Source organism: Sander lucioperca, chromosome 20, assembly GCF_008315115.2.
Source record: "Sander lucioperca isolate FBNREF2018 chromosome 20, SLUC_FBN_1.2, whole genome shotgun sequence".
Lineage (NCBI taxonomy): Eukaryota > Metazoa > Chordata > Actinopteri > Perciformes > Percidae > Sander > Sander lucioperca.
Window position 1 is genome coordinate 498,982 of NC_050192.1, and position 24,236 is coordinate 523,217.

Genomic DNA, 24,236 nt, shown 5'->3' on the forward strand with positions numbered 1-24,236 from the left:
TGAAATATCTATTTCATGTGAAGGCCTTCCGGCAATGCACATTGGTGCAGAAAAAGAGAAAGGACAAGAGATAGCACAAATGTATCCAAATTTAGATTGCTCAAAGGAGAAGGCATAATTCTTTTAATTAAGTCAGCACTAATCCGTTGAGTTGGCCCTCTTTGTTTTTCTCCCACCTACCATGTTACAAGAGATATCCTTCATTGTCTCAAGGTGTGTTGACAGTGGCTCTTAATTCTGTAGATATTCATGAGGGCACAATCTATCTGCTTCCTTTGCCTCTGGGAAACATACTTTCTGAAGGTTAATAAACAACCCTGCATTTCCCAAGCCCTGAGATCATTTATCAGATTGCGATCTCTTACAGACTCTGAGAGTGGCATGCCGTTTTATCATTTTAACAACGACGGCTAAAACTGCCTCAAGAAGTCTGCCTAATAGGTTATTTTGTTATATGATTTCGTTATCAGATATTTTTTTTCCCTTGCTAGTATAGTCTAGGTCGCTGTGTAGTAACAGCCCTGACTCCCTAATGAATACTCCCATTAATGTCCCTGGAGCAGGCCAGGAAATAATAGGCTCCTCCCTGGGCAGTAGTGCTAGCTCTGTCCCATCTATTTCTATGGCACAAGCTGTGGCCCTGTGCTACTGCAGCCCGCCTCTGTCCAACCTATTCCTGTGACTGATTCAGAGAGCCGATCATGTTAGTGTGTCTACCACAATCTCTCTGACAGCTGTCGCTCTCGTGTTTCAGACGCTCCGAGAAGCAGCACTAGCACTCGGCCTCTTGTAATTCTGTTGGCTGTATTATAATGGAAGGGTGGGACACAGTGGTGGGGGAGTCAAGTTCACAAACTCTGGACTCCAAATAATATGATACTGTACATTCAAGGTGTCTTGGAAATAAGCATGGTGTTTACCTGCCGTGTCCCCAAAACATTTAGGGAAAAAGTCACCTCATGTCTCTGTGATTTTTGTCTGTTTTATTTCAAACTAGTGGACTGTTGAAGCTTTCATTAGAGCATGGACAACAGCAGTGAGCTTCCTTATGAAATGGCACATCATCAATCAACAGTCAGTGGGAAACATGACCAGAAGATCCATACACCTAAAAAATGAGTAAAACAAGATTAAAAACTGAAAATAAAAAGGGCTGCACGATATGAGGAAGTTATGCGATAATGTTGAATACTGCGAAAACGATAGTACGTGTGATAAATAGATACTAAAGTGTACTCAGATCTGCCTTTCTGCTGCTTTCATTCTGCTAAAATACAAACAAACTGCTAGCTGTATTTAAAACAAATGAAAGGAAACAATTTCTAGCTTTCTTTTATTGAACAAATGAAACATTAAATGAAATATAAAAGACACCACCAACAAAGAATGACAGTTACATGTGTTTATTGCGGCAGTTGATATCGCGATGACGATAACACAATTTTGCAGCCCCAATAAAAAGTAATAACGGGAAAAAGACATTTGCCACGCTGCGTGTATGTCACTTTTCCTTGCTAAGCTAAGCTAAGTTAAGCTAAGCTACAGACACCTCCCAGGCTTATTGTTGTGTACTGAGTTCTGGGGGAATGACTTACATCATGTGTCTTCTCTCTCTCTCTCTCTCTGTGTGCGTGTGTGTGTGTGTGCGTGTGTGTCTCTCTCAGGTTGTTTGGTGTAACGGGGAACTGTGCAGCCTGCAGCAAGCTAATTCCAGCCTTTGAGATGGTCATGAGGGCCAAGGAGAACGTCTACCACCTGGACTGTTTCGCGTGCCAGCTCTGCAATCAGAGGTGAGTGATTGGGCCGCTCGTGCTCCTCCGCCATGCCTGCGTCTGGGCAGATGGCTGCTCAGGGAACGCAAGATCACAGCGCAGTGAATCTCGAGCGCTGCTGAACGTTGAAGACAGATCCCATATGAGAGATTTATCACTCTAACCAGTGACTTAAGAAGACACATCCGGGGCCTTAGGGACACCTGCTGCATCTGGCACAGTGATTCTAATCCTGCACTACTACAACGGTGTCAGCCCAGAGCTACAGGTGCCGCTCCATGTCCATACATACTGTATGCTTCCTATCAGTCGTCATTAGGATGTGGTCAAAGATTTCAGGACACAGCACAGGGGAAAGTTTAATAAACTCCTCACTGAATCTCTCTACAATGCCTTTATTATGTACACCGATATAATTTATTGCAATCTTATACAACACCCCTGCAATATGCCCTATCTCTGTGAAGCTTATAATACTCAGTGTCTGGTTCATAGTTAGGGGTGGTGGATTGAACTGTAATAGTGCTTCTGTCCTTCCTCATTTACATACATGAAGGGAGTTTAAGAAACAACAAAACACAGTTCCACAGTGACACACAAGTGGAGTCTGAGGGAGAGCAGGGTGAAGCCGAGGGGCAGATCAGGGACTTGACAGAGTCCAGTGATCCAGGACCAGTGGTTTCCAGTGTGGTTAAATCCAATTCCTTGGGATCCTGTGTCCGTGTTTGGCAGGAGTGGAGTGGTGGCAGGAGTCGGGTCCAGGTGGCAGGGTTAGTGAACGATATATACAAGCAACGAGAACAACAGAGAATGGGACTAACTGGGAAGTATTGTCTACGATCTGGCGCTGAGCTGAGGGAGGTTGATTGTGGCTGATGACACGCAGCTGGATACGTGGACACCTGGCTCCAGTCCTGCCATTAACTCACAGACACAAACAGAGAGAACACAGCAGATACCTGCTACACCCTGGGCCCCAGAACGTTTTCTCCACGTATGTAAAACATTACTGTTTATAGTCATGGGAACCCTCTGACCCATCGGAACATTCTGGAGATCCTCAAAGGTTCTATCTTCCCATGTTACTATGATGAAACGCTGCCTGGGAGCGTTCATGGAGTTGAATGAACAAACCAGAATGTTATCTAAGGTTAGAAGAAACACTATCGATCAGAAAACCTTAGCGGAACGTCAGGAAGGTTACTTGTTGGCCGCGTTCCTTTGTTTCTCTCACCTTCCCAAACTTGGCTTTGTTGCAGACACGTAGACACAAGCACCTGCATGCAACCACACGAACCAGACACATTGTGCATGCTAACGGCAAAGGACCTGGTTACGCACAATTAGCACTGGGTTATTGTCTTGCCACTTCAGCCGGCTGCACCAGACAGCCTCCCCTAATGGAAGAAGTCAGCTAATCTTCATCAGCCGGGTCCAGGCAGGCCAGCTTTGCTCTCCCACATTAAAACCCATTAAAGCGCGAGCAAATCTTTCTTTTTACATTAGGCCAGTTGATGAACTGTTGAATAAAATCGACGTCAGTGTGTTTCACATGGTCCACTGTGGCCTTGCAAGCACCGTTCAAATGCCCATCACAATTTCACCGGGGCCTGGCCAAGATTTATGGTGTGGCTTTAATTGAAGCTGTTCCTCGGCTCGGACTGTTTGTTTTCCTTTTAGTTTCTTTACATCGGTGGAGCTGCTGTGGGAGAAATACCTGTGCAGGAATATGACTGTAAAGGATCAATTAGTTTACCATGAGTCACAATCTAGAGACAACATATTTCAATGGGTATGTATACTTTGAAAATAAAGCTCTGACGTACAAATTATTATTGTTACCCTCTGTCTGCAAACAGGAGGCTACAGTCAACAGCCTACTAGCGAGCCGTTGTTGTATGCCACTGTAAGATTTAAGGCATAGATCTAACATTTGTGAGTTAATGAATTTCTGTCTTGAAGAAGATTTTCTGATTCAGAGCAGGTTTGATGCATTCTCAGTGATGACCACAACATTACTGAATTAGTCTAGAGTGAGTTTCTGTATCTATATCCAGATTAATAGAATGACCTTTTACACATTTTCCCAGCCTCAGCCTGAGATCTATCACGAGATCTCACTTAAGATTTCCTAAATAGTTTTTCAGCGCCTTGTTGCCTGGAAATGGGCTTCTGGTCTGGCATACCGATTTGCTGTCTTGTTCATCTACACCAGCTCAAACAAACATGAAAGCCCCCATCGACCCCTCCCCCCCCACGGGCCCTTCAATAAAGTAATCTAATCCATCTCACAAATAGCCCAGAGATTTCTCAGCGTAACATCGTCAGAAAATGTGGAATCTGATAAACAGAGCAGGCGATGGCGAGGTCAGCAGGGGTCACGCAGTGTAATTATCTGTCGCTCCTGCAGGTCAGCTGCAGCCCATGTTGCCGTTTGAAGGTTGAATTGCTACAATCAAGTCTAACCATACACCCCCCCCACACACACACACACACACACACACACACACACAAACATACTCACTCATGCATCTATCCACGCCATCAGTTGCTTTGTGGGTACATCCACCCTACTGTATCCCACAGAGCAAGGATGGGAAACGCCAAGCCAGTAATTACTCTGATTTCATCAGGGACTCCCTGCAGGACTCTAATGGTCATCGCCATGCTCAGCTATTAGAGGCCTTGCTTAAGTTATAGGCCAGTTAGTACAGGGCAGAGATGGGAGGACATGTCAGTGCAATCGTGACTGGCAACTGCTTTTTTTTTCTTTTTTGTCATCATCACCATCAAAGTGGCAGCAATCTCTGGCTTGCCACGAAAGAATCATTGAGAGCTGAACCTTTTCAGGAATAAGAAAAATGGAAAAGCCTCACCAGTTATCTTACTTGTTTATCTGCCAGAGAGCAAAAGCTCCCCCCCATCTCCACTCTGTGCATGACTTTGAAATGGTATCAAGCTGAGGGGAGTGAATAGCTCCTGTCCCTGGTCTATCAGTGAAAATATAGGATCCTACATTGGCTCTGATTGCTCATGTCTGCCCCCAGTGTGGCCTTACTCTGTTAAACTGGACATAAATCTACCGTTGTGACCTTCCCACCAGCCGGACCTGTTATTTCTTCTTCTTGGGGAAACCATGGTCTTAGAGTCAAAGGGATGGAAGGGGGGCTGGTTCTGAGAAGAGAAGGGGTGTTGATGAGGGTGGGGGTGTTGGGAATAAGGACAGAGATATGAGACTCCATCCAGCAAGCAGTTAGCCACAGATCAGCCCTGGGGGACAGCTAATCGATGGGGCTGTCGTCCAGCCTCATCATCTAGCCACTGCTGGCCCAATTTCCCCCTGATGAGCTGGAGGCCACAGTCTGGGAGGCTGGAGGAAGGTTAGAGGAGAGGGGAGCGGGGGAGAGCAGGATGGGTGACAGTGCAGGGGAAGGTCAGTGCTGATAAGGGAGGATGCTCCATACTGGAGCTTTGGAAGGCCAGACTGACACCAATTGGGTTCAGCAGAGCTAAGCTCAGCCACTGGTGCCTTGCATGTCACGAGTTAGGCTTGTTAGACAGGAGCCTAATAGCCAATAAGGGACACAGTTGTCACTTTGTGTATGATTGGTGTTGAGAACTCAGAGCTTGTGCAGCCAGCCTACAAGAGAACACAATTTAACTACGTAATCCTGCACAATTTCAAGTAAAAATGACACAATTTATACAAATAAATGTCAGTTTTTCTCCACTCGTGGAGATGATAGAATACTGTTTCAACCAATAACCAGTCCATGCATTTGCAGCACTGTAAAGATCCTAGCTGTGTACCATCAGCAGCCACATCCTTCAAGATCTGCATTTTTGGACCTTGACTAGTAGTGCTGTCAATCTTCCTTTATAATACCATTCAAATTTAATTTGTTCATGATAAAAGCATTTCATATTCACATGTGGGTAGGCCAAGGCAAGAACAGGGAGATTAGCTAACGTTAGCCAACATATTTATAAAACAATCACATCGAATAGTAATTTCAGCATTCAAATAGGATTGTTTTTTTCTACTATTCGAATTATATTCGACTTTCGGAATTCGTTCCAACAGCCCTATTGACTAGTAATGCGCACGTACCCAGATGAGTTTTGAGTTCCATTTTAGGTGCTGCCTATTTCAAAGGAAGCCAAAATGAGCTGCATTTGGAAGAACTTTTGGAATGGGATAGCCTTGCCAAATCCCTATTTTATGATTTTATGAGTAGTACTATCCATTTCTGTCTCATGACCAGGGCCACTCAGCATCTGCACACGCAGAATTCCGCAGAATGTTTCCGCAGAATGTTTCCGCAGATTAAAAAAAAGGAAAGACTATGTTTCAGTTCTGTTGTGGACTTTTTACTCTGGCAGAGCAGGGTCATATTCAATTGGATGGTGCAACAGAGCTAATATGATTGCTTCCTCCAATTGTGGCCACATTGTTTGATTAACAAATGATTTTTTTGGTGTTGCAGTACAGAAACCTGGCGTCTGAACATCACAAATGGAGACAGAATGAAAAAAAATAAATAGCAGTGGACGTTTAGCACCAAAGATGGAAACAAAGTACAAAGTAAATACATGTCAATCTCCTTCTTTCCAGATGTGAAATGATATTCTCCACGTTACGCTCCACAAAGAAACACTCATCTTCAGTGTGTCCTTGTGCTGCTGTCTCATTGCCCAGCAGCAATCTGCCAGGGAAGATTTACAACATGCTGTTACAATTAAGCATCAGTGTGACTGGGCCAAGTGTCTCTGAACCTGTTTGCATCTCAACAGTAATTAGATTTGGTGCAGTTGAGACTATTTTCTCTCTTTGACAATCTCCCTGTTTCTTCATCTGAGTGGAAAGTGAATACTCTAGTTAACACGGGCCTCCGAGGCAAATTGCTGGCATCGCAATACATCTTTTAAGTGTGTGCCTGTGGAAGCCATTCTTTCTCTTCCTCCTACAACAAGAGGTCTTTAAAGACTCATTAGTCACAGTCACCTCTCGGTAAAGGAAGGAAGATGGAGGCAGTACAGGGAAGAGACCAAGACAGCAGAAACTGACTGACCGGAAGTTCGAAACCATCGTATGATTGGCCAACTCTATGGATCCTAACAGATGTGGCGTTAAGGTTAAAGCTAGCTCATATCAGCTGCTCACACAATAACGTGCGGTTTAGCTAAATATGGGTGACTTCATAAAGGAAGAACCTGAACCTGAGTAAATTAGTACAGAATATTGAAAGCAGTGGTTTCATACAGGGTCCGGGGCTGAATGCTTTGATGAGTGGCTTGACAGTCACCAGATCTCAACCTAATTGAACCCCTATTACAGATTTTGGCGCAGCATGGCGAGGTGTCCCTATTATTCTCCTTTTTGGCATCATATTTGTACTCTTGGGGTCTACTAGAATAGGTTTACATGCTTTGATGTTCAAAAAACATTATGTTTCTCATACTGCCCACTCTGTCTGAGCTCTTGGCCCGCCTTCCTGAAAAGCCCAGTCTGCTCTGATTGGTCAGCTGGCCCACTCTGTTGTGATTGGTCAACCACATTCAAACAAGCCACTGGGCGGGCTTTGCTTGCTCAGGCAGCACCTATGGGCAACACAGATGACAAACTGGGCTGGCTTTGTCAATCAGTGACATCACTAATGGAGGAATGTGGGCGAGGCGTTTTCAGGCAGCTGAGAAAAAGTGCTGTCTGTGGAAGAGAAAGCTCCATTTGGAGTGAAATGTGTTGTTTATACACTTTATACATCTATGACATACACAACTAACTTGTTTACCAAATGTTTACTTAAAGTCCAGTAGCAGGCGACCAATATATCAGCATTGTCTAATAGAAGATGTACGTTGCAACTGTTTTTAAGGAAGTGGGAATACTCTGGCAACTCAAGGTCCTTTATTAGACACGCCTGTGTAATATCCTCATCATAATTGGTGCCCAGATGTCACATATGCTGTTGACATTTCACCGAGCAGAAACAATTTGGCCGTGTGAAATAAGTGGAGGAGGGCAGGGGTAAGAGCTGTGAGGGGGGGGGGCACTGCTAGTGGAGAGAAAAAATAAAGGGAGATAAAGTGAAAGTGGGAGTGGGCTCGGCGTCGGTAAAGACAGCCGCTTAATAGATGCTGTCATTTTCTATTAGGGTGGATGACACCATTACATGAAACACAATAATCACCATGCCAGATGAATGGATATTAGTCTTCTGGGTTTAGTTGGGTAAAAACAAGTCCTGGCAACAACCACAATAGGTATTGCAGGCTTGCAACTCAACATTAGCAGGTTTTTGCTAATCTTGAGTTGCTGGCTATTGGGATCATCTCGTACAGTTTAGGAAACGTACGAATAAAACATGTTTTATTTATATATATATATATATATGAAACTTTTTTTCTTTTATGTGCCAAGGCTGCAGTTTACTGTCTCTCATGTATCTGGCCAGGGCATTAATGGGCGGAGCTTTAAAGGTACTTCCTGATAGGATGCTGCAGGGAGTTCTTTTATGGACAAAGCTTCCAAGAAGAAGTTAACAAGGCCAGGCAGGAGTAGGTGACTGATAGACTATAATACTCATGTCATACATCGCTGAAATGTTCATGAATTCAACTCATACATCAGAGTGTGCAGCTTTACATGATTTTTTTTTTTTTTCAAAATAAATGTAAGCTCTTCCTCCGAGCATTTGGATTCCAAAAACACACCGTTCTTACACTTTTTGGTGTTTTAGTGCCAACACCTTCGGTGTTATAAGTCCTGCTAATTGGTCCCAAATGGAAGTAACAAATCAAGCTCTGAGTCTGCCCTGCAGCCCTGAATAAATGCTGCCATGTTTGTCAGGTACCTGGGCTCCGTCCCAGCACTCAACTCAGCAGTCTTAACATCCAAGGAAGTCAAACGAAGGCGACCGCCCCCCCCCCAGGTAAACACTGGCACCGCTGCTTGCCGACCTTGTCTAACCTGCACACTGAGGGAGATAAGCAGCCCTCGGGACAGAACAGAGAGAGTTACTGCTCCTGTGCGCTCAACATAATCTCCACTTGGCACTGTGCTGAAAGGTCAAGCGTAACTGTGCACCCCCCTGGCTGGAGCAGGACGGGCCTCTGCCGGGGTCAGTGGGGGTTTCTGGAAGAGCTGCAGGTGGAAAGATCCCACCCCCAAGACCTGCATTTTCCCCCCTTGTAACTGAGTTGACTGCTACCTAGAGGAGAACCTTGCAGGCACACTGCAGCGCTGCAAGTGAAGGGGGGGGGGTAGGGGGGCTGTTGGTTAGGTGTTGCTAAAGTAGAGATTTTGGTACTGTAGTCAGGAAGCTAGCTGCAGCTGGCTAGGCCTGCTAGCCTAAAGCTCAGTGCTAATGATGAGATGCTTGCTTTGATGCTTATGTAAAGCTTTCTCTCCCTCTCTCTCTCTTTGTGTGGCGCAGGTTTTGTGTGGGAGACAAGTTTTTCCTGAAGAACAACATGATCCTGTGCCAGACGGACTACGAGGAGGGGCTGATGAAGGAGGGCTACGCCCCCCAGGTCCGCTGACCCCCGCTAGACGAGGAGGAAGAGGAGGAAGAGGAGGAAGAGGAGGAGGAAGAGGAGGAGTAGGAGTGGGAGAAAGAGAGACTGAAGGAGAGACTGCTCCTGTCCAGCTCCTGGCCTCATCATGTACATAACTCAGCTTCCCTGGGAGGGTGGGAGGGGGGGTGGGGGGGGGGGCACACTCTGCTGTACAGAATAGCCATACAGACACCAACGTGGCAGGGAAAGGCCCTGGAAGCCTGCAACAAACTACACAAATGAAAACAAACAGTTTGGCCATTTCTGTGTTTATGACGGATGCTGCCTCTTTCCTCCTGGCCAACCACCAGCCGCCTCAGAGAATTCTAACCAACAGCTGATCCTGCCTGTTGGAAACAAAAAGAAAATGAACCCACCCAAAAGCAGTCTTGTCTCATCTGATCTGACTAGGACAGACAACCTACTACTTGAATCTAAAATACACTGAGGTATTGCCAATCAATGTTTTAGAGAAAAGACCTCTGTACTGTATGATAGATTTAAAACACAGTGAATGTAAACTGATGATTTATTTGTTGCTGTGCGTGCGTGCGTGCGTGCGTGCGTGCGTGCGTGCGTGGTCCATATCGTCCTTTCAGAACCCTCAGATTCCAAACTTAATCACAGGAGTAGCAACATGCTTCCAGATCACACAGCTTTATTATTTCACAAACTCTAAAATGTAGACTTTGTGACATAATCAGTGCGTTTCTCTGGATGGATGGAATCTCTCACACAGTCACTAGATGAATATATTTGAGAACACTTTGTCACTAGAAGCAGTTGACCCTTGAAGACTAGTGTTACATAGGACTACTTTTCTGGTAGCACAAAGTAAATGTGTGTGATTGGCCTATCAATGAAAAGACCTTTCCTGGTCAAAGGAGTCCACTTTTGAGGGGACCAGTCCTCTAAACTATACAATGATATCGCTTGTTTATTCCTCCCTCTATTATGACCCACAGGAGCGTTTTCCATCCTCGTGTCTAAACCCGAGAACTAACAATTGTGCTTTTTAACACGTTGTTAAAGATGTGGAAGGTTGCAGTTTGGTTACTTTTAGAATAGTCTATATCCACGAAGTTCCACTTCCGGGATTGCTCCAGTGCCGCAGGAAACTGCCAGAGGTCACTATTTTTTGGCCGGATGTCCGTCCCTATAGTTAACTGCTCCTCAGATCTCTGCAGGGTAAATCCAGACAGCTAGCTAGACTACCTGTCCAATCTGAGTTTTCTGTTGAACGACTAAAATTACTTTTGAACGTACACATGTTCCACCAAAACAAGTTCCTTCCTGAGGCTATTTTGCAGAGGCACCGTGGCTCCGTCCAGCGCCGCCCAAGACGATTGTGATTGGTTTAAAGAAATGCCAATAAACCAGAGCATGTTTTTCTACCATCCAGCAATGCTGTGTGGACTAGCCAGACCCTCCTCCACAGTGCTGTAGAGGAAGGTCTGGCAATGCGAGACTAACTCTCTTAAGGCTCTGACACACCAACCAGACGGCCAACCGTAAGCAGAAAAGGGAGTCGGACTGACCGCCTCCCCGAGTTGGTCAAAAAAAGTGCCTCGGAACACACCGAAGCGACGCCAGCTTGAGCGTACGTTCTGCGCGTTCGTGAGATGTAATACGTCTCCATAACGACAGGCAGCGCTAATCTGTATTGTTGCCCAAAAAATGAAAACCGGCAGCCGATTGGACGAACGCGCCACGTGAGTCTGGCTTCTCCCCGACCATAATGGCGGCTCGTTCGGACTGCGATCTCGTAAATTACGAAGATAGTTCACCGAAACGTGTTTCTGAAAACATTTTAAGAGAGAAATAGGCCATGCAGTTGCTGAATCTGTCTTCATTTCAGATCAACAAAGGTCAGTTTGAAAGATTTTCGTCAGATTTTGAGGGACTCTAGTCACGCTCATCCCGCTCGTCATTTCCGGGTTAGCACTCCACCAATCAGGTTGGTCATTGAGTCCGACTGCCCACCCACCGATTCAACATGTCAAATCGGCCAAAATGAAGGCCGACGGCTGACGACGGCACGGAATACACCGAACAGACTCGAGTCACTGACCGCGCCAGACTGTCCAACGGCCGATTATCAGGTTGGTGTGTCAGGGCCTTTATACAGCATGATTTACACTTTTGTGTTACATCTACGCCGTGGCTACCTGACCCTATGCCGTAGCCTGACGGGCACCTCTCCAAAAGTGTAACTACACATCGCGGCAACGCAATTTGCTCAGCTTTGGCTTGGTAGCGTTACAATTCCCCCCCGACTCATTTCCTGGTTCTCCTTCTCCATAACCAACATGAAATCAAGGAGAGAGTTAACTTTTCATGCTACAGATTTCCAACCATGGTCAGAAAGAACAGGGGAGACACTTTGTTTCTCTCACTAGGACTCTAGAGTCGCTACTCGCTCCGAAGCTAATCACCATCACTCCCTCACTTGCACACATGCACCAAACAGCAGTCAAAGTTAGCAGCTAGTTGGCTCGGAGGAGCATTCAGCAGCAGAGCCGGATGTAATACCGGAGACCAAAACAGAGCTTGAACAGTGAACAGTGGACTTCCATTCATCCTGATGATGTTGCTCTGTGTCTGCTGGATGTGTAAATAGGCAACAAACAGGTTTGGCAACAACGTTAGAAGGACTACAGTATTTTTTAAGATGTTATGCTCTCAGCTTGCTCTACTGCCCCCAAGTGGTCCAAAAACAGATGCAGCAGCTTTAAACATGATGGAGCAGATGTAATGCCTGTGGACAAACACGTGGCTGTGCCACGCTATCTTTCATGGGGTGGGGGGGGGGGGAGAACCAGAGGCACCGTTCCATTCCTGAGATGCATTGTGTCAGGGCTACATTCAGCAAGGTTTAGGCAGCCGGGTTCTGACTGTGACTCCAGCTTCTGTTCTGAAAGAGGGCTGTGTATTTTTTGCTGGAAACAGTCTTTCTATTTATGAAAACCTTGCTTTCATACTGCTCAAAGGGAAACGTGGGGACATGCTGGTGGAGGCGGTTTGTTGTGGGGGTGTACAGATTGGTCCGGGGTGGTGGGGGTTGGTTACTTTTTGTATACTATTTATTTGATAAGCATTACCTGTTGTCCAACATTTGGCATTGTTTGACATGCTGATGATGATTTCTCAGTCTCTGTTTGGCGTATGTTGAGGGTAGCTGTGTCATTTCCCACACAGCTTTGGGTTCAGTGAACTGCTCTCTGCAACAGGGCGGCCATCTTGGTCCCAGCAGCTCCCTGGCTGCAGAGGAATTCCATCCGGTATTAACTGTCAGCATCTGAGCGTGTGCAGCAGTGCTCAGCACCATTTCTTAGCTGGAGAAAAAAACAAACATTCTTTCATTTGTAAATTGTGGGTGTACATATAAGAAATATTCATTTTGGCTTGCTACTGTACAATGATTTCTTTTTACGTGTCATCCAGCATGAGATGTTTATTTTTAGGACAACGCTTGTAAATACTGTAATTGTAATAATTTTAAGCACAAATGTAATACAGTTTTATTGTGTTACCAGTGAGTGTGGTGTCTTTTCTTTGAGTGTCGTTTCAATAGCTGTCAGGCTGTGATTTATATCTGAAGAAAGTTTAGACTTTCATACTTTGTATATCCATTTAGAAATCAAGTGTTTGCTGAAACAACTAAGGTTAAGTATTTAGCTCAAGGGCACAGCACTAGATCCAAACCCAGAGCCAGAAAGAGCCTGTTTCCTGTCCATTACCCGAACCAGCAGAGCACGGCGCAGCCTATGATATATGATTGATCTAAAGTGCAATCATTTCCTCAGTTTGTTGTCTCTGCTGCTTGTAAAATGCCCCTTTTGTCCCCATGATAGGGAGCTCAGAAATAAGAGCCTTGGTTGCATGGTTTACATTTCCCATTCAAATGAGATTCAATTTTCAAATCAATCCTTTGTTCAGCTATAAAAACACAACGGGCTTTCATCTTGTCGGAGGACAAAAAGTGTATTTATCTATTTTGGTCCTGTCATGTGTCAAACATGGAACAAGACAAAAAAAGAATTACATTGCCATCAGCAGCTTTCAAGACGAAGCGCCTGCTATCACCTCAGAGGTTGTTTCAACTAATTACCTGGATTTCAATTTACAATCACGTGGAATGTCGAAGTAAAACATTTGGATTAAAGTTATTGCTCTCATTAGCGAGGTGCATCCAAAGTGCCCTGTGAAGTTTGTCGACACTGATGCTTACATCACATTACAGAGCATAATATCCAGGCCAATTAAGCTAATTGAATTTCCTTATCCAGAGACAAAGACGAGAGAGAAACTCTTTGATTAGGCTCAAGCTGTTGGAAGTTGTTTAGTGGATGAAAACATTCAGAGTAGATGGAGATTACAGCCTAGGCAAATTAAAAGCAAGCGTGGCAACCACAGGGAGAATTCTCACTAATGGCCGACGTGTGTCATGTGTTATTATGGCTCAGCTGCTCTGGAGTCAGACGTTAGCCCCTGAATCGTAGCATCATTACCACCATGTTGTCTGGTGTCACAGGGATGATGCAACACAAAGCCATGGCTAAGTCTAGTGTACGATACTAACCATGTACCTATATTCACCACATGGCGTTATGATCACTGTGGTAGGAACAATGCTTTCATATGCTAGAGGTAAACAGAGCCCAGGAATGGATACGTTGCTTGTAAGAAGCAAAAACAAAGAAGTATTAATAGGCTTACTTCATGTGTTATCTAGGTGCCTTTGAATCCACAACGTTCCACTTCCTAGATTGCTCCGTTGCCGCCGGAAATTCGGCCGGATGTCCCTCTTTTCGGCCAGATGTCCGTCCCCTTCCTCTTTCTTTGTGTTGGCGTTCTAACCTCTGGTGGATTTGTGAGGACTATGGTTAACTGCTCCTCAGATCTCTGCAGGGTAAATCCAGACAGCTTGACTATCTGTCCAATCTGAGTTTTCTGTTGCACGACTAAAACTACTTTTGAGAGTACACATGTTCCACCAAAACAAGTTCCTTCCCGAGACTATTTAGCAGAGGCACCGTTGTTCCGTCCAGAACTTAGCTCCGCCCACGATGATTGTGATTGGTTTAAAGAAATGCCAATAAACCAGAGCACGTTTTTCTCCCATTTATCTTCTTCGAACGAAGTAGGTGGAGAGAAAAACAAACTGGGAGAATCATCAATCCTGCTTTTGATTTCAATGAATACAATTGAAGGGTTATGATGGATTACAAGGGTTGATGTACCTATACCACACTAAAATGAATAGTAGGCATTGGCTTACTGGAAGGCAGAAAAGAAAACACTGTAACAAACCAAATTGCTACCATAGACAATAGGTATGGCAATCAGGGGTGTACACACCCGAACCACTTTCTTTCTTCAAGTGAGGAAAAAGAAGATTTGCAGGCTACTTGCTACTTGCACACGGGTTACTTCATATTTAATATTATACATATTGTAATTTGCTATATATACTATGTATGTTGGTTGTACATTTTATTCTACACTTATATATTGCATATATATATGTACATTCTTTTCATTACTCTAAGTATATATACAGTATATATTTTTTTTTCAGTAGTTTTTCTGGCATTTTTATCTTTGCTCTCTTATTTTATCTTATTTATTATTTCTAGTATATTTCTTGTATGTGTGTGAGTGAGTATGTGTGTATGTCCTTGTTACTTGCTGCTGTAACAAATTTCCCAATTTGGGATTAATAAAGTCCATCTATCTATCTGTATATCTAAATGCATATTTTGTAAGCGCTTGAAGATCCAATGATCACTAAAGCATATGTCATGCAAGAGAAATATAATAAACAAACAGCACTACAACCCTGATGTAGCCTGACATCGTCATACTCAGATTCTAGTCAGAATGTGAACTTCCCGACCTCAAATGTTGTGGGCGGGGCTAAGTTCGGCTGGCATCCAGGCTACCCCTGATGATGTCTAACCCTGAATATAAAGTAGCGTACTAGCATGCATTTTTTTTCTCCTGGATCAGTTATTATTGCAGAACTAAAACATATGATCGAGAAGAAACATAAAATGTAAACGGACAATATTAATGAGGAAATATAAAAAATGTGAACTGAAGGGTATACTGTATGGATAGAGGCAAACCTTGAGGTGAGAAATGTTATTTATTATTTCTGAAATCAGCAAGCTCTCCCTCAGGAATCATTTCTGGCTGCAACAAATGTTATTGACTGTTTAAAATGATTACATTTAATTTCCTTGAAAATGACATTTTCTTAAAGTTTAACATCCAGCGTATGTTTACCCAAATGACCTGAAAATAAAACACACTTTTCTAACTTCCTTCTAATTGGTTGGTTGGCTACGTGCAGATAGTTCCAGAAGCTTACACAGGTTTGAGAGATTCTTCACCTCTCATTATTTAAAGACCAGTTGCAGCTGTGACTGGTGATGCGTGCCGTATTGTTTTCTGCTTGTTTTGCTGTGTGTCCTGCGCTGTGATTGTCTTCAGGTGTGTACCTGTGCAGGTGACGTCCCTCCCACAGCTGAAGCCCCTCAGCTGTAATCAGGGAGCATAGCGTGGCCGTGCTGAGCCGGCGGAGCCACTGATTGCCAGTGTGAGTTGGACAGAGCTTTCAGTGGAAGCCAGAGTGGAGCCAGTGGGCCACAGATCCGTGTTACAGTTTTTTCCAATTGCTAAAACACAATTTTGTGAACTAGGTTGGTTTCACAGAACCACATACCCAAACTAGCAAAATACCTCATATATCCTACAAAAATGAAGCACTGCAACCAAAAGTACATAGATAGATTTTTGTCTAACCAACTACACACTGTTGGGCATAATGAAAAGCACTCTCATCTTTAGCATGCTTTGCCATAATACTAAAATAGTTCAAATTGTAGAACATTCTTCAGATTGTTCACATGCACAGAAATATTTGCAGGTACACACACACACACACACACACACACACACACACACACACACACACACACGCTGTTGAAACATTTAAATTTTTCACTAAACAAGTCAGTGCAATATATGCACAGCAGATATATTTATATTGGGCGGAACAAAAATATGCTCACAAAAAAAGAGTAAACTGAAAAAGAAAATTGCAGAAAAAATGTGCAGAAATATGAAAATAAAAGGTGCTCGTCTGTAGTTTTTTGAACCATTGAGGTGTTTGGCCAGGTGGCACATATATCATGTCCTTTTTCCATTTTTTTTGTGATTGTTGCGGGCAAAAATCCTTGATTATGCGGCACGTTTTCTTAAAAAATGCGATGGAATATGCGGGATATTTATGCAATTTCATGTGATGAAATTGTGGGAACTTGCAAAAACAACATTTTTCAACTTTTTTTTGCAACGAAAATGCGGGGATTATGAAATCATATTTTGTGCGGAAATCTACAATTTATGCGGCAATTTATGCGGCAATTTATGCGGCAAAAGTGCGGCGTATTTGAAAAAATGCGCCCCCGCATAAATATGTGGCTGATTATGTATTGAATTATGCGATCGCATAATCACATTTTTCTGGAGGGACTGATATATTGGCCAATGAGCTCATGTAGTGTTGTTCTTTTTTTTTTCATATGCTATACAATTGAATAAAACACTCTCAATGAAAGTAGTAAACTGATCCTTAATTTTACTTGCAAAGAGCATTGTATGGAACAATATGTTTTTTGGGGGCAATTTTGGTTGAAAAAAACTTCTCCTGATTTTTGCAAGTCTACATACATGTAGACCATGTTGGTTTGACCCTAGTTTATATCCTTCGCGTTCCACTTCTGGGATTGCGCCGGTGCTGCAGGAATCCCGCCGGATGCATGTATTTTCCATTTCCTTCCTCTTTCTTTGTGTTGGCGTTCTAAACTCCGGTGGATTTCTGAGGACTATGGTTAACTGCTCCTCAGATCTCTGCAGGGTAAATCCAGACAGCTAGCTAGACTATCTGTCCAATCAGAGTTTTCTCTCGCACAACTATTTTGCAGCGGCTCTGTGTGGAGCTTAGCATCGCCAGAGACGATTCTGATTGGTTTAAAGAAATGCCAATAAACCAGAGCACGTTTTCCTCCCATCCCTGAATGCTATGTGCAGTAGCCACACCCTCCTTCAGCGTGCTTTGGAGGAGGGTGTGGCAAATCAAGACTAATTTGACCCAAACAAGCCATTCTTATTTAGCCTGGTCCTACCAGACTCTGGTCCATTTCATTTGTACAGAGAGTCTGGCCTCTCTCCTTTGACAAGTGTTAACTTCCTTGAAGGCGGGTACTCTGTTGAAGTTTAAAACTATTGGATCTGCACAGAGCCTCTCTGGTAGCCTGGCTCCGCCCTCCTACGTACTGTCTGGTAGGACCAGGCTACAGGGGAGACGACAACAACTATCGGCTTAGCATCGCTAGTGTTCGCCTTAGCCAACTTCTTCACCACTAACGGAGCGAGCTGAAAAATCAAACTGTTCCCGAACCCTGTAGGGAGGAGGGCCACAACATCATGGCCACCAACACAACTCAGCAAAGATTGTTCTTGCTCAGGCTTTAACTTCTGGATATTCGGCAGCGTTGCCACAATGGACCGCATCTTTCTCCGCCGCTATTACGGAACTCGCTGAAGGTTACCGAACCTCAACGTCATCGTTCTCAGGCACTCTCTCTGTTCGCTGATTGGACCTGTTAAAATTTGATCTGAGAAAACCCAAGAATATACCGCAAACCCAGACGTAGTACTGAAGGAAAATGAAAATTGAGCGGAAGTACGTAGGAGGGCAGAGCCAGGCTAATTCTTATTGTCCCTGTTACAGTACATCTGGATATTCCCATAGGAAATATTAGGCTTAGAATCCATAGTAACTGAAGCCCTTAGTCAACTAACAATATTATTTGCCTATTCTTCAACGTTTAAGTTATCACATGATTATTTTAATAGATAGTGAAGTGAAACACATTAAACATTTCTTCTGTCTACAAGTAGCTGACCTGAGAACAATACTTGCTAAAGTCAGCCTTCTCTTGCTCCCTCGTGTGTCTAAGGTTTGGAGTAGTCCATCCCATAAACACTTGGCTGTACCAAAGGAGAAGCTAGACAGCCAGACTGTGTTTAATTCAGGAGTTTTGATTACAATATCAGCCGCTCACAACTCACTGGGGCCGTCAGTGAGATGTGCTCTCCCCTCCCTCCACCCGTAAGGGGGAAAAAAATACATCAAAGTAGAAGAAACCCTGATAAAAATAGAGAAAATGCAACAACTCTGCCACATGGAGCTGACAAAGCACAAAGAAAAGCAGAGATCCCGAACTCTCCTACATTAGGGTTGGCAGTCATTAGGAGCATTTAGAAAAAGCATTAGCTGCCAGGCTGCGTATCGTTAGCGCCTTCATCCCTGTGTTACAGCTGACCCTGGAGTTAGCGCTGCCTGTGCAGTTAGCCCTGCTCTCTGTTGCCAAACGGCTCCAGGGGCAAAAATAATGATCTTTACAGACATGCCAATGCTATCTGGACCAGATAACGTTGCTTTAATGACTCCTTATCCTTTGGCCCTTTCAAGGAGATGGGTGCCATGGCAAATATATTCTTGTTGTTGGGTCATTAGCTCTTTATTGCAGGGATAATGGAGTTTTGTGTCTGATTTGAGTGTACTTCCCAACTAAGTACAGCCTCCTGAAAGATTAGTGAGCCCTCAGTAACAATGCATAACACTGGGATTGACCAATCAGAGGCTGGTAGCCAAAACAACTCTTGACATTTGTTCTATAAAAAGAAGACACACATTAAATGAATATATACTTTTCTGGATAGTGATTGTTTGTAGCAAAGTCGTGGTTCTCTGAAGTTGTTGTTAAAAAAGTCACCACTAATTATGTAATGTCCCATCTGTGCAGCTTAACTGTGTTGACCCACTGTGGCACTATTCACGGCCAGTCAAAGCCATTTTTTAAGCCTTATTCAGATTCTGACCCTCCCAAACGAGGGAGGGAACAAGGAGCAGTAAACTCATTCCATACACTGTTCTTTAATTTCATGAGCAATACTTGGAGATAACAGCTGTGGTGTTATGAATGCAGCTGCTGCTGCGCCTCAGTCATGGCTGTCGAATCAGCTGTTTGGACTTTGACAGCTGATGGAAAGCAGCTGCTTTGACATCCCTTACTGAGGTGTAGAGAGATTCCATGCAGAATCTAATATGGATCTTTGTGGTCGCCATAGAATGTGTCCTAAATCAGGTAGTCCCTTGACCCCCTTCAGTTCCACCAACCAACAAGGTTTCTTCAAAACTAATGACTGAATGTATGTGAAATTTGCTGGGGATATTCATGGTCTCTAGAAGATGAAATGGTGCAAAGCACCAGCTTGTTTGCGATTGAAATGTTGTCATGACCTGGTAGCATTAAATATTCATTGAGAACGAGATGTGGGTGTATATTGTTTTACTTCTGATAATACCCTGCTTTCAGAGTTGTTAAGTATAAGTTCATGCTTGCAATAGGATGAAACCATTTGAGTTTAACGACTCAATGCTGTTTCCTGTGGTGGACAGTTTAAATGTATACAGTCTCAGTGGTACAGTGTTAGTGCTCTGTCACACCAGGAAGTGGCATAGCAAAATTTATCGGCACGTTCTTGTGAAGGAAGGTAGTTCTTGATTACGTGAGCTCTCGTTGGGAAGGATATATAAGATTGCATGGTGCAATGCAGCTAAAAGTCAGTGAAAACCTGCAGACTACTGATTGGTCGGAGAGAATCAACACTAATCACTGCGTCATCATAGTTTAGCCAGCGGTGTTTTTTTTGCTGCCTGCAGCTACTTTTGAAACTAAATTTGTCTGCTGGCTGTGGCAACAGCCACATGCAGAGAATCAAAAACAGCACACCTCCAACTTTCTGTGTGTGTGTCACGTTAGGTGACGGCAGTTTGCTACGGGGGCACCGCGGTCGAGCCGAGCAGAGCTGGTACTAGCAGTGCGTAAGCGCCATTAGAGTTCACCAGAGTTGAATTCTGCAAAGGTGAATGTACTTGCAGGAATTCCACTCAAATTAACTGATTTAAGTCTAAAATGTGGCTGTTATAAATGCTGACAGAGCTCTAAGAATAGCAAAATCAGTATGGTGTTCACTCTGTCAAACATATGGGGCGGCTGTGGTTCAGGAGCTAGAGCAGTCGTGGGTTGGTGGTTCGATCCCTGGCCCCTGCAGTCTACATGTCCTTGGGCAAATACAACATTCACACGTACAAGGGTGAGTGTACGTGTGAATGTTTCTCCCTCCCCTCCTGATGAACATGCTAGCCTCAGTGTGTGAGTGAGTGAATGCTGGCTTGTGTTCTGAAGTGCTTGGAGTGGTCACTAAGGGCGTTTTCACACCTGTGACCAGATTTGCTCTGGTCCGAATCAGTTGATAAGTTTGTAAACTTGGTTTGATTTCACACCTAGAAAAATCCAAATGACAAGTGACTTTGCTACATCTGCTCTGCTCACCAAGACTTCGCTCTGCTCTACCGGCGTCTGACTCCAACTTTAGCGGCGGCTGGTTTGAACACAGAGATGTGAGTGACGGCGAGCTTGACTGCTGTCTATTTCAGTGAGAGAAACATTGAAGCTGCTACAGTTTGCTGCTCTGCTGCATCGCAGATTGCTGACTACAGGAGACATTAGCTCAGACTTGTGGAGTTTATATAGTTGGTGCGATTCGAGGTCGGATCACGTTCTCACCACAAACCAACTGCTCCAGAGTTCGATTGAAAGCGTACCGAGACCACCTCATCAAGCAGGTCTCGGTACGCTTGTTTGGGCCGCTTTTGGTGCACCCAAGTGTCATTGCTGTGTTGTCACAGCTGCCCAAACAAACCGCACCAGCGGGGCAAACCAATTCAAGCGATTCATCTGAACTAAATGAGGCAGGTGTGAAAGTGCCCTAAGACTAGAAAAATGCAATATAAATGCTGTTCATTTATGTCTAGAAGGCTGTAATGGACAATGAACACAACCTTCCATGGTCACCAGTGAGGCCTTAGACTTTCAATTTGGTAGTGGAATGTTTGAATATATTCTACCCACCTTTTGCAGTAGATTGAATGTTATGTCTGATTAGCGGGCTAATCTTTATTGTTTAAACTGGCATCATGTTGTCTCTTCAGTCACAAGCTAACCCGGTTGATTATTGACATTCTAGATAGTAGAAGATGTCAGTGTCCCGGAGACACACAATTAGCACCCCATTGATTGTGTAGTTGCATCTCAAACACATGTTCCAGCCCTAATCTGACCCAGTCAACTGATCCTCTATTCAGAGAACGCATTAGGCGAGTTAGCATCGCTGAGGAATCTGCCTGTCATTAGCCACAGTGCAGTCAGGGTGCGTAGCAAGAGGCTAATGGTCGGTGAGATGCAGGATTCTGCAGGCATTCAGCTTTCTTGGTCGTTTGATGTAGCAGGGTAACCTCTACCAGATGCCCATTTAGGCCTCAGCCTAACAGCTCAACCATGTAAGCAAAATTATTGCAATCCACCTCCCACACACACACACACACACACACACACACCCACACCCCACAGCTGACCAACAGAAGCCATGCAATGCAACTTTATTTAAAGCGTTTAAATGGTAAAAGTGTGCCTCTAGTAGTGCTAAGAGAAATATTAAGGCTCTTCTCAGATGGCAGCGCTGATGTCAATACTGTCGTATCTCAAACCCTGAGAACTCGTTTGTTTGTTCAGATATGATTTATGTTGAATCAAAAGAAACAGCCAAAGCCGTAGTGTGTTTACTGATCCAGCCGCAAATCAAACATCCAATCTGGTCAGGCTGCTTCGGGAGGAGGGTGGGGGGTCGGCTTCTCTCTTTCTCCCAGTTAGTAACAGAGATCTGTGGATTTCTGTTTGTTTGTTGCACTGGTTTCTCCTACTGCCAGTGTCATGGCAATCAAGGCTGGATGCACCCAGAACAGGGGGAAACGGTGCCACCCTCCCCATCCTCCATCGCCGGCACGCCGACCCTGTGTGTTTACGATGCGCTGTTTCCATATGACCTAATCTCAAACAAATTGGAAAGATGATTGTCATCTGCAGGGGGGCAGGAGCTGCATTATTCTCAACAATAACCTTCAGAAAACCTTTCAGGAGGAAAAAAGAAAAAAGAATCAAGAAGTGGATTATTCAAAAGGCAATTTTCTCTGTTTCCAACCCACCCAGCTCGTTTGGTGGTGAAGCGATGAAACATTTATTTTGTTGTGTGAAATGGCGGAGGAGACTCAAATACACCGCTCTCTCTCTCTCTCTGGAGGATGAGTGTAATCAAACAGGGCGGATGGCAGATCTGAGGAGAACTGTGTATCAGCGATAAACAGAGGTGCAGTCTTAGAAAATACAGAAAGCAATAGTTCTACCTGAACATTACACACACTTACAAACTTTCAGATAAATGTACAAGCAGGCAATGGAAATCAAAATGAATATGTGCAAGACACAATATATGACCAAAAGCCTGTGGACACCCCTGTGTGCTTTTAGCCTACTCTTACTTTTTTTAAGTTGACTTGAAGGGAAATCTGAAAGCTTCAGCATAAAATGGTGCTTCCATCAGTTTGGGAAAAGCCCTTTCCTGGCTGTTTGAACATGGTGATCATAGGCGTAGATTTCGGGGGTGATGCAGGGGATTTGTCCCCCTCCAATATTTAGCAGAGGTAGATTTGTCCCCCCTCAAAAAATATGAAAGACAACCCACTCCCCAAAAATAGGTCAAAATAACCATTCAGGGGGCTCAAAACATGTACGGAAACCAAGAATTGTTTCTGCTTGTGCTACATTAGGGCGTTAAAGAACACAACATGATCGTGAAAAATAAAGATAGATTCATGTAGCTTTAAACTTTGGAGCTTATGGCTTTAACACGGTATCCTTCTCTAACAGATTTGTTGTTGAGAGGTACATGGTTCCTAAAATAAACATCTCAAAACATATAAAATGTTTAGAATGTGCAGAAAGTTTTGAACAATACAGTAGAATAATGTATCATAATAATACCATAAATTGATGCAGAAAAGGCACACATTGTTGCATATAAATTCACCAGAATGCAAGAAATTAAGTGTTAAAAATGTTATTGGGAAGGACCCCAAGACCCCCTGGTTATGTGTACCCCTCCCAAGTTACAGTGGGAGAAGTAGAGGAGAAATGATGAGTGTACAGGTCCAGGTGAAAAAAACTATCTCTTTTGGATTTTCCCAAAAGAGAAGTGCGGGGGGGGGGGGGGGGGGGTTAGCCTAAGTAATAACTTTTCAATATTTGTTGAAATGCCTTTTCATTTATTTTATATAGTGTATGTCTTATAAACAAACTGAAAGTCTGTAAGCAAACAGTAAAAATCCTCAGTAGAAACCTGTCTTCATTTCAGTAGTAAGACATCCAGAATGTGTCCTGAATATAATATCAACCCAAACTATCCTTATACACCCTGAGCAATTACAAAGCCTGCAGCCTGCTTTTTCAATAATAGGCCCAGTGCACCACAAGGTCAGAATCTCTCTACCAATCAGATCTCATGAAAACATCACAGGGAAGCGGTAACCTCCATTAACTTAACGTGCACGTCTCACCCGGCTGACTGCTGCTCTGCAAGCTCTTGCTACTGAGTGTGTTATTAAGGAGGTTGAGGACAGAGGTGACGCTAACAACAACAGTGAGCTCCACTGAGTGGGCCTAGCTGTATTTGTGCAGTGGAAGTGCACAGGGGTTGCTTGATCGGGACACTGGGCCTCTGTCTTAATGGGTCCTCTGGAGATTCAGGGACAGGTGCTCCTCTTGCAAATCCAGTGCTGTCCTCCTGACATCAGGGGATTTTGATGGGGGCCAGGGCCTCGCTGTAATTACTGTTCACCGTCCCGTCACAGAACCTGACATCCCTAATTCCCCG

General features: G+C 44.1%; 1 protein-coding gene and 1 long non-coding RNA gene across 5 annotated transcripts in view; both read left to right on the forward strand.

The window, feature by feature from the left end:
- Positions 1-9,686, forward strand: part of lmo3 (LIM domain only 3) — a 46,825-nt gene extending 37,139 nt beyond the window's left edge. For all 4 annotated transcript variants that reach the window (XM_031288261.2, XM_035996272.1, XM_031288260.2 and 1 more), the window contains exons 3-4: positions 1,665-1,790; positions 9,209-9,686. In XM_031288261.2, the coding sequence (XP_031144121.1) occupies positions 1,665-1,790; positions 9,209-9,314 (232 nt within the window). In that variant the 3' untranslated portion in view covers positions 9,315-9,686. The remainder of the gene's footprint in view (positions 1-1,664; positions 1,791-9,208) is intronic.
- A 1,778-nt stretch (positions 9,687-11,464) lies between these two features.
- LOC118494022 lies at positions 11,465-12,864 on the forward strand. Its single transcript, XR_004896103.1, has 2 exons — positions 11,465-11,854; positions 11,888-12,864. It is a non-coding gene; the product is annotated as an uncharacterized LOC118494022 (long non-coding RNA).
- The last annotated feature ends 11,372 nt before the right edge of the window (positions 12,865-24,236 follow it).